General features: G+C 36.2%; 1 protein-coding gene across 8 annotated transcripts in view; it reads left to right on the top strand.

Annotated features, from left to right (window-relative positions):
• The window catches only part of LOC144968620 (uncharacterized), a 366,960-nt gene that overhangs the window by 195,030 nt on the left and 155,236 nt on the right, over positions 1–16,694 (top strand). For 6 of the 8 annotated variants that reach the window (XM_078907130.1, XM_078907128.1, XM_078907131.1 and 3 more), the window contains exon 2: positions 4,446–5,736. The exons of the other annotated variants lie outside the window; for them this stretch is intronic. In XM_078907130.1, coding sequence (XP_078763256.1) covers positions 4,720–5,736 — 1,017 coding nt within the window. In that variant the 5' untranslated portion in view covers positions 4,446–4,719. The remainder of the gene's footprint in view (positions 1–4,445; positions 5,737–16,694) is intronic. 8 annotated transcript variants of the gene reach the window in all.

Genomic DNA, 16,694 nt, shown 5'->3' with positions numbered 1-16,694 from the left:
TTTGAATTTTTAAGTTTATCGTCAAGCCTTAAGTTTCCGAACGCCACGAAAGTTCATAGCAAGTTAATTTTTCTAGCTGGTACGGGAGATGATGCTTTGCTTTACATAAAAGGATTTTAATGTGAAAAAGAAAGAAAAGTGTGGTCTTCAGAGTCAATTGAACGAGAGTTTATCCAGGTTATCTCTAGCGTGAAACGAAATTTATCAATTGATTGCTACCCTTTTGACAGGGCTGAAGTCTATTTATCGCAAAGTACTTTCAACTAGATCTAATAGACCATGTTACCCAATCACTGCCTGGTGGACACGTCAAGGGCAAAGGGGGGGGGGGTCAGAAATATACCGTCCAGAATCAATACTGGCCCCTTTGATTGCGAAGTGAGTGCTCTATCAACCGAGCTACTGCCACTGGCTATGCCAAAAGGTCTCTATTGTGGCGTTCGCCAAAAAAAAAAAAAAAAAAAAAAAAAAAAAAAAAAAAACCCTGAAATAATCAGATATTTGTAAAAACTAAGAAAAAATATTTTTTTATTATCAGTTCCTTTTAGTTAAATAAAGTAAAGTGAACAAAAACACAAAACAAGCGTTCTCGCACCATTAGGCTTTGCAGAATGGTTCAAAACAGCATGGGCAGAGTACCAGCTATAACTACAATCATTCTTTGATGATAGATCATCAGTTGTTAGTTACGTTTTCATCATGTAACCCAAAGATCAAATAACTCAATATAGGTGTATTATTGTGGCGAAAGTAAAAAAAAACAAAGACAAAAAAATAAAACGACCTTTTAGCATAGCCGCTATTACACAATCAGAAATCTATTCCAGTCTTAATCTTCATTCAACAACAATCTGATCTATACAATCAAAACGTGTGCCAGGATCTTTAAAAAATCAATAAATCAATGAACCCTCCTGACATGACGAGCCTTTTAATCTTTGATGAGTTGACAGTTATAAAAGATAATGGGTGATCAGGTCGTGGTCGGTAACGTGGAACTATTGTTGCACGAAATCCGTACTGTTTTGGTTTGAGTCTCGTCGAAAGATGTAATTTGTAACCGGTCGCCTAGAAACGTAAGCATTTTGAGACATTTATATAGTGCATTATCCACTAAACTTGCTCAAAGCTCTTTACCAGGGGTCGAAACATTACGTCTGTTAGACAATATTACGATTTTTTGGGGGGTGACAAAGACAACGCTGTTAACCAGTGGTCTGACAGTTTTTGCCAAGATTAGGGTCTCTTAACTAGATCGATCTTTGATGGACCACTGTCTTCAGTAACAGATATAAATGTATCCCTAGTTTCATATTTATGTTTATAAAATAATGTTTTCACATCTAAACCGACCCGACTTACAACCGTTTTGAACTGGAGATTTGTTGAGCTTTTTTTTATAGCGCAATATCCACTAAACGTCCTCAGAGCGCTTTGAGGCGATGGGCTATAATAATTTTGATATTTTGTCGTACTCTGTCAATAAACTTATTTCGTTTGTGACCAAAAATAAATCCTACTTAAAATATCGATCGATAAATAATACATTGACTTTGCTAAAATAAGAAAAGCTTATTAAATGTGACCCTCTGTCCACATCGGGACTCGAACCAGGGAAGAGTCGGTCCGAGAGCGAGTGTCATCACACTTGACCAATTCAGTGCTGAATGAGGTCTTGTGGTCTTGTAGTATGACACTCACCTTCGGAGCTGTAGGTCTCGGGTTCGATTCCCGCTCTTAGCGACCAAAAGTGAGTCATTAGAAAATCATCTTTACTCACATTCTCTTACCCCGTTAGGTGTAAAATGAGTACTTGGCCAGTAACAGCGTGTGTCTCAGTTGAAAAATAAAATGTGTAAAATCGCCTCACATTTATTGTCATGTCTCGTCCTACTTGTTAAGTGCTGCTGTTGACTATGGGCCCTTTGTATAGCGCTTTGAACACGTTTAGTTGTAGATTGATTTACTATCAATGCTCAGGTTTTATTTTGAATTTGTTTACTCACACTTGCTGTACCGTTTTCAATATCCTCATAATAACTTTGAACACAGTGGCAAGGGGGAGGTGGAGGGAGGGGGGGGGGGGCGTTGACGTTGGTCCTATTTATATTTTCCTTTGAATCGCTCCATTCCTTACCAAATACCTTTAATATTAGTATTATTTATAGGCGATGTTTGTACCACGCGTTGCCATCAAACATTGGTACATTTTTTTCAACTTTTGTAGACGTTCTTTCCATGACTTATCTAGATTGAAAAGTAAACTTTATATTCAGTATCAATGGCAAATATTTTCCTTAGCAATTCGATTGTTATTTAATTGAGATTTATTCGCAATAAGATATGACCGGCGTTTATATGCATGTCTGACATTGAGTGACATTGTTTGGTTTTTTTTTTTTTCATCAATACTTTCAATTACAGTACCTCATTCACCCCAACATTATACCTCTCTGATATGGCGGGTCATATAATTTGTCATGAAGGGTCACAGTTTTTGAAGATTCATATTTGGTAATTCATGAACAAATTCTGGACCAATATAGGCCCTGTAAGAATCCTTGTAAAGTGTAGCAGAACAGCCTAAATGTTTGCTCTGCATTCTGTGCTGTAAGTAGCACCTTTTCCTTGGGCAAACATTTGAAAACGTGTTTCGCAAGACCTTTATTTGTTGGAGGGTCTACCTGGTTTATGAATGGACAACTACTTGCTTGACTTAATTCTTGTGCCGCGCCAGTGTGTCTCTAGTTGGAGGATATCGGTCTGCTTGGCCTTTAGTACCAAGATGTTTAATATTCGACAAATAGAAAAGATCATTTATATAAAGTGATATCCACTAAACGTGCTCAAAGCGCTTTAGAAGGGGACCCAGACAAACAGTAACACTTAAAATGTAGGACGAGACATGGAGTTTGTTAGGCGATATTACAATGTATTTCCGGCAAAGACAACGATGTTAACACCTAGGTACTCATTTTACATCTGAGTGCAATTAGAAAATGTGAAAAAGAGTTGTTTTTTTTTACAAGGACTCGGGACCTTCAGATTCAAAGGCGAGTGTCATAGCACAAGCCGACATAGCCGCAAATATTCTCAAAATAAAACGGTCATTTATTGTGTCGGAGTGAAAAGATGTTTGGAAAGAAGTGTGTTTGAGGGTACATGAGCCTCTATTTGCTTGACTTTATTTCGTCCCATGACAGTATATCTCTAGTCCTAGTATATCGGTATGCTTGGATTTTAGAAACAAGATTTTTAACCAGTTAACTGTCGTACTCTGGAAAAAAACACGTTTTTAAAAATTTGTCCTGAAAACTCGTCCTTCAAATCACGATCGATTTAAATGACCATCATCTTTGCAAAATACTCTCAAACATGGGACTTTAATAATGACCTTTTGAAGTCTCAGGTTTGGGAGTTATTGCCAAGATGAGGGTTATTTCAATCGATTGATATTTGAAGGACGAGTTTTCTGGCTAAATTTTTAAATACGTATCTTTCCAGAGTGTGGCTGTCAACTGGTTTTTAATATTCGACAAGTGTAGTATCAAAACGGTAAATTATGATTACGCCGTAGTGGAATCGTGTTTGGCAACAAGTGTGTTTGTTGGAGGGTATAGACTTGGTTTATGAACGAACGTCTACTTGCTTGACTTTACAATTTCGTCCCACGCCAATACGTCTCTTGTATTAGGGATACCGGTATGCTTGGCAATTAGTACCAAGGTTGACTTTTAGATTCGTCCCACGCCAGTTTGTCTCTAGTCCTAGGGGATAAGGCTATGCTTGGTATTTAGAACCAAGGGTTTTTAATATGTTACATACAGTCTCAAAACTGAGTGATGTTGTTGCTGAAAATTGAACCTATAGGTTGTACCAAAAGGTCGCCACAAAAATACTCTAATAATAAGTTGTATTGAAAACAAAACAAGGAAAATTTAGCTTTCATCAGTTTCTCCGAATTAAATAATGAAAATGAGCCAAAAACTGACGATCCAGCATCAAAATTATAGTAGTTTTAGCGTTTTTAAAGTATCGAAAACGTGTGTACAAAGTTGATACTCTGTTCAAATTTTTAAACCTTTGTGAAACTTTTCCTGCTATTCTTTTAGAGCTTGATTAAAATTACCCTCATCTTGTTAAAAATTTTCAAACTGGGACTTCTATGAAGTTCAAGGTTTAAGAGTTTTTGGGAAAATGAGAGTCATTTTATTCGATCGATATTTTAAGTAAGAGTTTTCAAGACTAAATTTTAAATACGTGGTTTTTCAGAGTATGGCAGAATATTATTATATTGGTTGTAAATGTTTGATGCGTCATTTTCGTTTCACGGAAAAGTACGACATAGATATTAATTATTCCGTTAATTAATAGGCATTACTGTTACTTTATTATAATGTCACGTTGTTTCACCCAGTAACCTGTGTCGTTTTCTTTAATTATAGATCAGTGATTCAAATAAGTAACTGACAGAATACCTAACGCAATTTAGCAGTAATAACAGTGAAACATTTTATTGGACTGTCATCATAAAGCATCATTGGAGAAATGTAACTTGAGATAAATACAATAGACATAAAACGAGTGTCAATCATGTTTCATTATACGGGTTTAGTTATACTCATTGTGACTTGAAATATGTTGTTAGTTTTCGTAACTTAAAAATTTGCTTTTAAAATTTCCGGATTTTCATAATTTGGAAAAACATAACAACGAAATATGGCGTTTTTCTCTCGCCATAAATCAGCACCTCAGCTAGTCAATGTGGGAAACAATACCTACGTCATCGTGGGTTTGAGGTCATTTAGTGAGGATGAGGAGGAGGAGGATGGAGAGAGAGATGAAAGGGTTAGTCACAGCAGTTCCATGGATGCCGACTCTATGGCGTCGGAATTTATGTCACCCATGGACCCGAACATCGATCATCATGAAGGCGAAGAACGTGAAAGATTATCCACCTTTGGCAGTGACGATTTCCAGTTTAGAACATCTTCCCTAGAAAGACTTTCCTCAGAAGATTCCAACGTGTTTCTTCGACCTGATCAGGTTGATAGACCGCACTCTATGGGTCACGAAAGGAATTTTAAATCTGATAATAACGCCGCCGACGACGATGAAATCAAATCCCTGCCTAGTGCTAAAATTTTTGATAACATGCATCTTAATCCTAATGTTTTCCTTCATGATTATGCTGCAAGCGAGTCTGAATGCTCTCCGAAGTCGACGCAAAGACTTGCCAAAAAGAAGAGAAGAGCTCCGCTCCCGCCAACAGTATCCTCATCCTCAGAAAGAGGTTACAATGTACAGGATTTTTCCAAAGGAAATGCCATGAATGTCGGCACAGATTCAGAGTCAATCAGCTCCGAGTCGCATCTTTTCTATCAAACATCCACCGATAGCGATAGCACATTTCCCGAATACGCCAGAGGAGCACATTTCGCAGGTGATCTAGCTGGAGTCGACCATCGGAATAAACTTCCGCCCAGTAATCGATTACAACATTCTCCCAGAGAACGTTCTAGAATTATGATGCTGCTTTCACGCTCACCGCAAGTGGGTCGGAAGAAATCGAAAAAATACAAAGGGGACGGTCATAATTCAAAACAACATAAAAGTCTAAAAATTAGTCGTTCTCGATCTCCTCAACGCAGCTCGGATTCGGATGTGTCTACTGAAATGTCGGATACTATATTTGGTTATGTCTACGGAGACGTCGAAACGGATCACGAATTTGAGGTAAGGAAAATGCATTGTTGATTGTTCTAAGTATGGGTCTCTCTCTCTCTCTCTCTCTCTCTCTCTCTCTCTCTCTCTCTCTCTCTCTCTCTCTCTCTCTCTCTCTCTCTCTCTCTCTCTCCCTCTCTCTCACTCTCTCAAACATACAAATACTCTCTCTCTCTCCCTTTATTTTTATTGTTCGTTCTCTCCACTCTCTCCGCTCTTCTAAACATTATACATAAAGAACGTGCAATAATAATATTGTTCAAGTTGCGTCTTGGACTCACATGACACACCATTTACTCCTTATGGTCATTCGGGTCAAATATGTCATGTTTGACTTCGTATTCATCACAAAAACAAACTGTTGTCATTTCCTTGGCAATGCCAGTGGCGGAACGTGGCGTGTTTACTGAAGTGGAATTCCTAGGACGCCACTGGGATAAATAAACTGATTCTCATTCTATTGTATTATTTATGACTCAGACTTTCCCCAAACAGATTTATTATCTGAACCCTGATCAAGAAAAATTCCCCCTATCGGTCAATGATCCAAAGTCTTACATAACAATTTGATCACTTCGTATAAAAACATTTATTGTATTTCGTTTTGCTACCCCCCCCCCCCCCCTGCTTACCACCTTCCTGTTTCGTCAACCAATCATCACTAGAATAGTTAATCCCGATTTCCGCGTAGACAAAACTTCGGGAGTTATTTTCAGACGACGGGTCCGGAAGTGTCGCCAAAGGCCTGTTTTATAATATTAATCAACACCCAAGAACAGTCACTCTTACTTACCACGTACTACGTCCATTCAATTATTTGCGTTCTTGGAGCATGGAAAATTACGCGAATGACTAAATCTCCTTCGCTTCCCTGGTCAAAGATACAGTGAGGCGCCGGGATTATGATGACATTTTGCGCGAAAAGTTGATTTGGGTATAGGCATTTTCTAGAAAAGCATAGCATTCCCAATGGCAATCACAGTTCAGTGGGTAGAGACATGTAATTAATGTGTCCGTTCTAAATTATTTATTATTTGTTACAGTGAATGACATAATCAGTCGGATGGTGACAAGGTTTGAACTGAGATATTGCCAAGTTTAGTTAGAAGGTCAATTTGTATCCAAAATGTGTTCATGTCATAAATGATTAAGTCAACCCTTTTTGTACATCTTCGGGAAATATCAAAGCTTAATTTCACTTCTAAATATTTTTCACAGCTAGTCAAGTTGAAGAAGTATGAAATTTATTGAGAAAAGTTTCTTGATACCTTTCCCATATATCTGACCATAACTTCATAATAAAAATCACCCGATTTACTTCAAATAAAGATTAAAATGCATATTCTTTCATAAAATGAAAAAAAATGCAAATCCAAAATTTTCACCTTCCGACTGATTATGTCATGCACTGAAACATATTTTTAAATATTCAGTAATAATCACGAGTTTGCATTGAGTATGACTTCTGGAGAGAGAGAGAGAGAGAGAGAGAGAGAGAGAGAGAGAGAGAGAGAGGGAGAGAGAGAGAGAGAGAGAGCGAGGATGATTTTGCCATGGCCACTTCATTTTTATTTTCAGTTATGTTTAATCCTGTCTGATCCTTTTAAGTGGCCGAGTGGTTGATGTATCATTGCACTGTAATCCGGACGGCCCCGGGTTCGAGCCCCACTTGAGGTACCTTCGTTTTTTTTTCCTCGGGAAAGATGATTAACCCCCAATTTGCTCACTTGGACAACATGGGTGATTCATTTTGACATCAGACATCCAGTTTAATGGATTGTCTATAGTTCTTCATGGATTGCTTGGGCGACGGGATCTTATGGTTCCGTTGCGAAAGGGCGTCATTTAAAAAAAATAATCATTTTACGTGTTTGAATATATTTGGGTGAGGGATGTAAGACGAAATAAATTTTAACATTGGCTTGAAATTGATTTTTTTTTTTTTTAATAAAGTTTAAAAATTGAGCTTTTATAAAGAGCAATGTCCACTAAATGTGCTCAAGGCGCAGTATAAAGGGTCCCTGACCAACAGCAACACGTAACATAAAAAACGAGACAGGACGCCTGTTAGGCGATAATACATTTTTTTCCGACAGAAACAAAGCTGTTAACGCACAGGTACTCCTTTTACACCTACCTGAGTATAGTGAGAGAATTTGAGTAAAAAAAGCCTTTTCCAGGGACTCAGCTATGCGCCGAGCGAGGCTCAAACCCAGGACCTTCCGATCCGATGCGAGTGTCATACCACTAGACCACATAGCCGCACAATTGATATGAAATGTTAGCTAAGCAAGTCAGCAGTCGCCTTCTAATTGTGTTTAAAGAGTCATGGTTCACACACAAATAAATTTAAAAAGAAATGAACAAATCTTAGTTGGGCATATTATCTACAAACTAATTTGGTGATTTAGGAGTTAAATTTACAAGAGTCACATTTGTAAACCATGAGAAAAAGTAACTGAAAAAGTTACTTTCTGTTTGTCATGAAAAAAAAAATAATGATGAAAAATGTTGGAGACCACGAAACGAAGGGTAATCTTCTACTGAAAAAAAGTATTGAGAAAAATAAATGGCTTAAGTTCCTGAAAGAAAAAATCAATCATGGCAAAATGCCTGTTCTAATTGGTATGTTGCTTTGATAAATATGTTGAATAACCACCCATGTAACAGTCTCTCAAATTTTAATCCACTGCTATCTTGGTGTCACACTCTTCTCTTGTCAACACAACTCCCCCTGTCTTCTTCAATTTGTTTACCTAAGACATTGTCTTCTGACAAACCATATAATTACATCTTATCTCTACCATTAGCCTTTCGTCCCAGACATTCATTCAAATAAACAAACGCACTAACATACACATACAGTAAAATCTCGCTATCTAAAAATGATATCCAAGCGACTAAAACGGAAACTAGTTTCATGTCGTTTTAACTTTACTTTCCCTTTTTTTTTTTGGCAATTTGTTTACCCGAATTTAACATCAATTTGAGGCAATAGGTCATATTAATACTTTATGATAATACTTACTCGTTATATCATCATCAGAGTTTTCAGAAGTCTCAGACATGTCGGTATAACGGAGTATTATTGTACAGACAAACAAGAGCGTTACGTACTTTACATAGAGGCATTTAAAACACGCTTGTATAGACATCCATACATTCATACATATATACATACAGACATACATACATATATACATACATAACTACATACACATACATTGTACACATAGAAAGCACCTTCATTGTGACAGCCAGGACAAACAGCCCTGACACGCCTCCTGTCCTTACGATAGAGATTTTATCACAGATCCCCTTGACAAGATGTTGACGAGAGATGAGACACATATCTACCTCTTCCTCCAGGTAGATATAGGGCTATTGTATCGCTTCCTGTGGAAAATTTATCATAGATATAAACATTCTTCTCCTCTTTCTCTCTCTCTCTCTCTCTCTCTCTCTCTCTCTCTCTCTCTCTCTCTCTCTCTCTCTCTCTCTCTCTCTCTCTCTCTCTCTCTCTCTTTATATATATATATATATATATATATATATATATATATATATATATATATATATATATATGTGTCATGGTCTCAAGTGAGTAAAGAGCTACTCGACTATGCATAAAGATATATGTAGAATGAGGCCCCAGAATTTACTAGTTACTATAAATGAAAAACAATTAACGATTTGTTTGCAATGAAATAAAAATAATGATGAAATTTAATTAAAAAAGATAAACAGTGATCGTGGCAGTTACAAATAGAGATATGAATATTTTACGTAACTTTTGATAATATGTCAGGTTCGTAAGTTTACGTTTCCAGGCAGTTGATGGGCTTGGATGATCTATTCCTCTGATAACAGGATCGGACTCGTAAAATTCCACTTCCAGGCAATTGGTAAGAGGTTATTGTGTAGTCCTTTGACAGCGGGCTTGGGTTTGATCCTTGAAGATTATACAATCAAAGTTAAAAGCTCCGGCGTCTTAATGGTGTAGATATAATATCTACAAAGTCCCAAAAGATAAAAATCTTCCAGTATATATATAGGAATAGAGCGACTGGCCGTCCGGCATAGATTGTGGAGAGAAAGTGAGTGTCAAATGTTAGACCTATCAGCTTTTATAATAAGTGGCTACGTGACAGAATGTAGAACGAAAAGTATTCACTAATTAGAAATTAATTCGAGGGAAGGCTATAAAAGGAAAGACGATCTAATATTAGAAGGTAAAGTTTATCTAAGCCTACCGAAATATAACTGGAGTGAGATGAATTCAGTTCTTAATAAAATAAAATTTAATAAGATAATTGTGAACAACCTTTACTGTGACACCCCCTACCCAAGTTTAAAATATACTCTTTAACCATTATGGGAAAGATAGATTTTACAAACGGAAGTAAATTTACTATCATGATACTCTAGCATTAATCCATTGTTATGATTTGTGCTACAATTAAATTATTAACTAGACATGGAAATGTTTATATTAACGTAGGTATATGAATGGGTGACAATAACAATGAAAGATTGTGATTACAAACCATTGTGATGAACAACATGATGGCAATGCGATTACAAATCATTGTGATAAACAATAGTGATGGCAATGAAGCATGATTTAAGTCGATGATATGAAGGTAATTTACTGAATGAAATGAATGAAAATGTAAATGGAATATTGACATTTCAATTATTAATCATAAATGAGTGAAAATTCATAACAATAATAGATAAAGAGAAGATTTCCCAAATCATGAATGGGTATGGTATATATATCCAAACAATACTCAATGTTACATTAAGTTGGGTCATCATGTTTACAAATAAAATTATCGAAATTTGTGCGTTCTGATTTGGCATAGTTTGCGAGGTAAATAACAGTATGCATGGGAGGTTAAGTTATACCCTTCTCACGTGTTTATACTAATCGAGAAAGTAGGTTTGCGTGAATATTTTCACAGCCTGGTATGTGAGAGATACTGAAAGTGTAATTTTGCAAAAATAGACTCCACCTTAGTACTCTACTATTATTCATTTTGTTATTTCTTATGTACGTGAGTGGTTTATGGTCCGTTTCGACCACAAACTCTTTTAGCAGTAGATATCTGCTGAATGTCTTTAAAGCAAAGACGATGGCCAGTCCTTCACGCTCTATTACAGAGTATCGTGATTCTCTGTCCAATAATTTTCTGCTTGCATATAAGCAAGGCATTAGAGTTCCCTCATGCTCCTGTAATAGTACACCTGCGATGCCCTTATCAGACGCGTCAGTTCTTACAACAAATTCTTTTGATATGTCGGGTAATTTAAGAATTGGTTCTGAACAGAGTAATGCCTTTAATTGTTTAAAGCTATTCTGACACGCTTCTGTCCAAACAATTTTGGTCGGTGACCCATTCTTTGTCAGATTTGTTAGCGGTGTCGCGATGTGCGCGAAGTTGTAAATGTATTTCCTGTAAAAATTTAGGAGCCCAAGTACTTTGCGTACTTCTTTTTTTGTCTTAGGTGGTTGCAATTGTGCGATTTTTGTTTGTTTTTCTGTCTCGGGTGTCTGTGTCCCATGACCAACGGTATGATTAATCCTGCATTTGAAGCTTCGATATTAGTAAACATAGGTTGCGACACTGTGTCTCTATCAAAATACTTTTTTAGCATATTTGCATGGAATGTCTTTGTTGTGTTGTTAATTTGAATCTCGTAATTAACATTAGATTTTACTGCTGTTATTCTGAATGGTCCTTTCCATGTAGCTAAAAGTTTACTCGAGTCATCGGGTAAGAGTATTAGTACTTTGTCACCAATCTCAAATTTTCTTGACTTGCTTTTTCTATCGGAGTATTCCTTGTATTTCTCTGCTTTTTTAGTGACGGATTCCTGTGCTAGCTTACATGTGTCCTCTATTCTGTCTTTCAGGTTTCTTACATATTCGTAAGCAAACATAATTTCGTTATTGTCCTCCTCATTCCCTTTACAAATGTCGGCTACTATATTGATCGGGCCGCGAGGTGATCGTCCATACATCAACTCAAATGGGGAGTAGCCTGTAGATTCTTGGGGTATTTCTCTATATGCAAATAGGATTGCTGGTAAGTATCTGTCCCAATCATCTGGTTTTTCTGCTGACACTTTTCTTAACATATTCTTTAGAGTGCCATTAAATCTTTCACAAAGACCATTTGCTTGGGGGTGGTAGGGAGTTGTGAATGAGTGTTGGATTCCCATGAGTTTCATGGTTTCATGCATCATATGTGATGTAAATTGGGGTCCATTGTCCGACAGTATCTCATTTGGTATGCCTATTCTAGTAAAAATTGTCATCAATGCTTCAGCGATGTGATCCGATGTAGTTGATTTCAATGCTATCGCTTCTGGCCACCTGGTTGCGTAATCGACTAGTGTTAGTATGTGTGTATGGTTTCTATCTGATTTTGTTAAAGGGCCTATAATGTCAATTGCAACTTTTTGAAAAACTTTTTCAATAACTGGGGTTGTCTCTAATGGCAATCTCGGTATTCTGCCTTTTGCGACTCTTCTTTGGCATGTGTCACACGATTTCACATATTCTCGGACGTCTTTAGTAATTCCAGGCCATGTGAAATTCTCGGATATTCTCTTCAATGTGGAAGAGCTCCCAAGATGTCCAGAAGTTATTGAATCGTGCGCTATTCCAAGGATTTTGTTTCTGTAAATACTCGGCGTGACCAGTTGTTTAGCTATTTTGTTTCTTTTCCTATGTAACCTGAACAGAATATCTTTTTCAATGATGTATTCAACTTTTGATTTCGTCCCTTTGTTTGCGATATTGAAATATGAAGTTAAAGTCGGGTCCTTTTTCTGTTCTTCAATGAACCTGTTCCTGTCAAATTGTTGTGGTTCTAGAGAAATAGTCATTGGCTTCTCTGTTGTCTTAGTCATCTTTCTTGTTTCTGCTAGACAAGCTGTTTCTTGGGTTAATGACCATTCTTTTACATCTGTTGGGTTGTCTTTAAGACCTTTTATATTGCCAACAATAACATCAGCGACGGGTTGGGAAGTATACAGCATTCCACTATTCCTGTATAGTATTGGGGTTTCTTATGTGCACGTTAGCTGTTTCAAAGGTTTCGACTGTGCCACTGAATGTGATGCATTGTACCGTTTTTCCAGTTTTGTCTTCGTCATTGATCAAAGATGCTGTTATTCCTACTGTACTGCATCCTGTGTCTCTCAATATTTTGCAATCAGTTCCATTAGCTTTGCCTTCACAAAAAAATAGCGATCCTGATTTGTGAGTTTGTGTTAAAAGTGACATACCTTTCACGCAATACACATTTATATTTTCTCCTGACATTACTCGTGTCTGATTGTTTACACTTGTTTGGAGTGATGCATTTGCAGTTTCTTTTGGATATCCCACGATTTTGTAACATTTGTCTGCTGTGTGGCCTTTCATTCCACAATATTGACATTTAATTATAGGTTTGTTGGTTTTCTTATACTCAGTATTATTGTCAGTGCTATTTCTTGTTTTGTTTTGATAGGGTCGGCTACGGTCTCTATTGAACTGTTTGTTCCATGGTTTGTTACTATGATCATCTTGTTTCACTTGCGTGTTCCGAGTGATTGATCGGCTCGTTCTATTTGAGTACTGAACTTTAGGTGTACCTGGACTCTGAGCAGCAGCAGCGTAGTATGGTTCCTTCAATGTTCTGCTAAGGGGTGTCAATGGATGTGCGCTGTTAAAGTTTTCTGCGTAGATTTTTAATTTGTCCAAGTTTTCTGGCTTTCTCTCTTTAAAGAATGCGACTAAATCTGGGTTGCAAGCTTGATAGATTCGATTCTTCAGCGTGAGATAGTAAAGGCCTGCAAAGTCGTCTTGTTTTACGTTTGCCAACTCAAGCCACCGATTTAGAAATTGAGTAATTCAGTTCACGAATGTATTAAAGTCTTCTCCACTTTCCGGTTTTGCAGTGTGAAACCTTTCCTGGTAACCATCTTCCGTTAATCTAAATCTTTTTAGTAGAGCGTCTTTAATTTTACCATAGTCATCTGCATCTTCAGTTGTTAAGGTATAGAAATCTTTTAGCGGTTCTCCAGATAAGCAGTTAATCAAGGCTGTGGCCCATTTGCTTTCTGGCCAACGATAACCTTTAGCCTGAACTTCGAATCGGTGTAAGAAGGATTCTAGACAGTCTGAGCGTTCATCGTATGTTGGCATGCGTGGAAGTTTCACGAAAAATTCATCACTATTATTATGTTTTCTTTCATGACCGGTTTTTGTTTTTTCAATTTCCAGCATCATTTGGGTCCTTTTGGTTTCTTCTTCTGCTAAAGCTATTTGTCTTTTTAGTTCCCTTTCTTGGACTCTTTCTTCTCTACGTATTCTTTCTTCATTTTCTTCTCTACGAATTCTTTCTTCTTTTTCTTCTTTTATTTTCTCTTCGCACCATGAAAATATCCTTTCCTGGGGTATTTCTAAGTCCTTTGCGAGACTTAAGTATCTTTTATATGCTTCCATGTTGCAATAAATTAGTTACGATATTTTATATATATTATATTGACAGGATACTGTTACTGACTGTTTTATTTATTTACACTTACTGGAATGAACTGTTCTATTTTTAGAAATCTCTCTCTCTTATTTCAACTTATTATGTATGTTGAATTTGATGCCTTTTATCGTTATATCTTATAAAGCAATGTGTCAATACAATGCGGAGTTATTATGACTTGTGTCAATAACAATGTGTCAATCGCGTGTACTCTAAACTATGTTACTACGAAAAATGTATCACCAATGTGTGTGACTCGTCGTTAGTTTGTGTACAATTATTCGCAATGACGCTAATATACTAGAGTGTGATAACAATAATAGGATGCCAAAATAATCCCAAGTTATCTATCACTAAATATAACACGACGGCTAGTAGACTCCTTTTATTATTATTTAGTTTTTAAAGACTCACTTTTCAGAACATAATATATAAGTGGTTTTCGGTAACAGTAATATGCCAAAAATGCATTTAAAACAAATCACTATGCAAAACAAATCACGATGTCTATAGTTACTATGTGATGCCCAACTCATGTAAAAGAGAATAATGAAGGATATATTTACCAACTCAGTTCGTGGCTGGGACCTCTCTCTTGTTCAATGGTTGTTCAACAATTGTAATTAGGCATTGAAGAGTGTTTAACAGTGATGTCTGAAATACAAAACAATAAAATATCGTAAGATTTACAATAGTTACAAAATGTGTTCACAACACTGAGTGATTGGATGATAGGTGAATGAATCGTTATGGAATGTAAACATATTGAAAACAATTCATGAATGAGGCAAACAACAAAATGAAATGAGTGATATAATAACAAAGTGGACAAGGAATGAATGAATGAATGAATGAAAAACTGAGTGAATAAATGAATGAATGAATGGATAATGTATGAATGAAAGAATGAAGGGAGGAATAAATGTATGAATGATTGGATAAATGAGTGAATAAACGAATGAATGGATGAATGAATGAATGAATAAATAAATGAAAGAACAATGAATGAATGAATAATTTATAAATGAATAAATGAATGAAGGAATGAATCAATAAAATGCTATTCAATTTGAATGAAAGAATGAATGGATAAATTGCTATTCCATTTAAATGAAGAAATGAAAAAAAAAAAAAATTAATCCTGTAAATAGGGAGTTCAATTAAAATATGATCAAGTGGGGCAATTAAGAGTTTTACAATTTAAACTTTAAGGTTAGATGAAATAGATATAAGTAACTAAATAAATTCAATTCTTTATATGTGTCCCCTCCAAAATGTCATGGTCTCAAGTGAGTAAAGAGCTACTCGACTATGCATAAAGATATATGTAGAATGAGGCCCCAGAATTTACTAGTTACTATAAATGAAAAACAATTAACGATTTGTTTACAATGAAATAAAAATAATGATGAAATTTAATTAAAAAAGATAAACAGTGATCGTGGCAGTTACAAATAGAGATATGAATATTTTACGTAACTTTTGATAATATGTCAGGTTCGTAAGTTTACGTTTCCAGGCAGTTGATGGGCTTGGATGATCTATTCCTCTGATAACAGGATCGGACTCGTAAAATTCCACTTCCAGGCAATTGGTAAGAGGTTATTGTGTAGTCCTTTGACAGCGGGCTTGGGTTTGATCCTTGAAGATTATACAATCAAAGTTAAAAGCTCCGGCGTCTTAATGGTGTAGATATAATATCTACAAAGTCCCAAAAGATAAAAATCTTCCAGTATATATATAGGAATAGAGCGACTGGCCGTCCGGCATAGATTGTGGAGAGAAAGTGAGTGTCAAACGTTAGACCTATCAGCTTTTATAATAAGTGGCTACGTGACAGAATGTAGAACGAAAAGTATTCACTAATTAGAAATTAATTCGAGGAAGGCTATAAAAGGAAAGACGATCTAATATTAGAAGGTAAAGTTTATCTAAGCCTACCGAAATATAACTGGAGTGAGATGAATTCAGTTCTTAATAAAATAAAATTTAATAAGATAATTGTGAACAACCTTTACTGTGACAATATATATATATATATATATATATATATATATATATATATATATATATATATATATATATCATTCTCTCTCTCTTCTCTCTCTCTCTCTCTCTATCTATCTCTCTCTCGCTCTCTCTCTCTCTATCTATCTATCTATCTATCTATCTATCTATCTATCCTCTCTCTCTCTCTCTCTCTCTCTCTCTCTCTCTCTCTCTCTCTCTCTCTCTCTCCCCCTCTCTCTCTCCCTTTCTCTTTCTCTCTCTTTTTTTCTCTTTCTCTCTTTTTCTCTTTCTCTTTCTCAGTTTCTCTCTCTCTCTCTCTCTCTCTCTCTCTCTCTCTCTCTCTCTCTCTCTCTCTCTCTCTCTTCTTTCTTTCTTTCTTTCTTCTCTCTCTCTCTCTCTCTCTTTCTTTCTTTCTTGCTCTCA

This window comes from Berghia stephanieae, chromosome 3 (assembly GCF_034508935.2).
Source record: "Berghia stephanieae isolate SIO BIC M18660-M18661 chromosome 3, UCSD_Bste_1.3, whole genome shotgun sequence".
NCBI lineage: Eukaryota > Metazoa > Mollusca > Gastropoda > Nudibranchia > Aeolidiidae > Berghia > Berghia stephanieae.
Note: the sequence above shows the minus strand (reverse complement) of the source record. Positions and strands in the feature narration are given on the sequence as shown.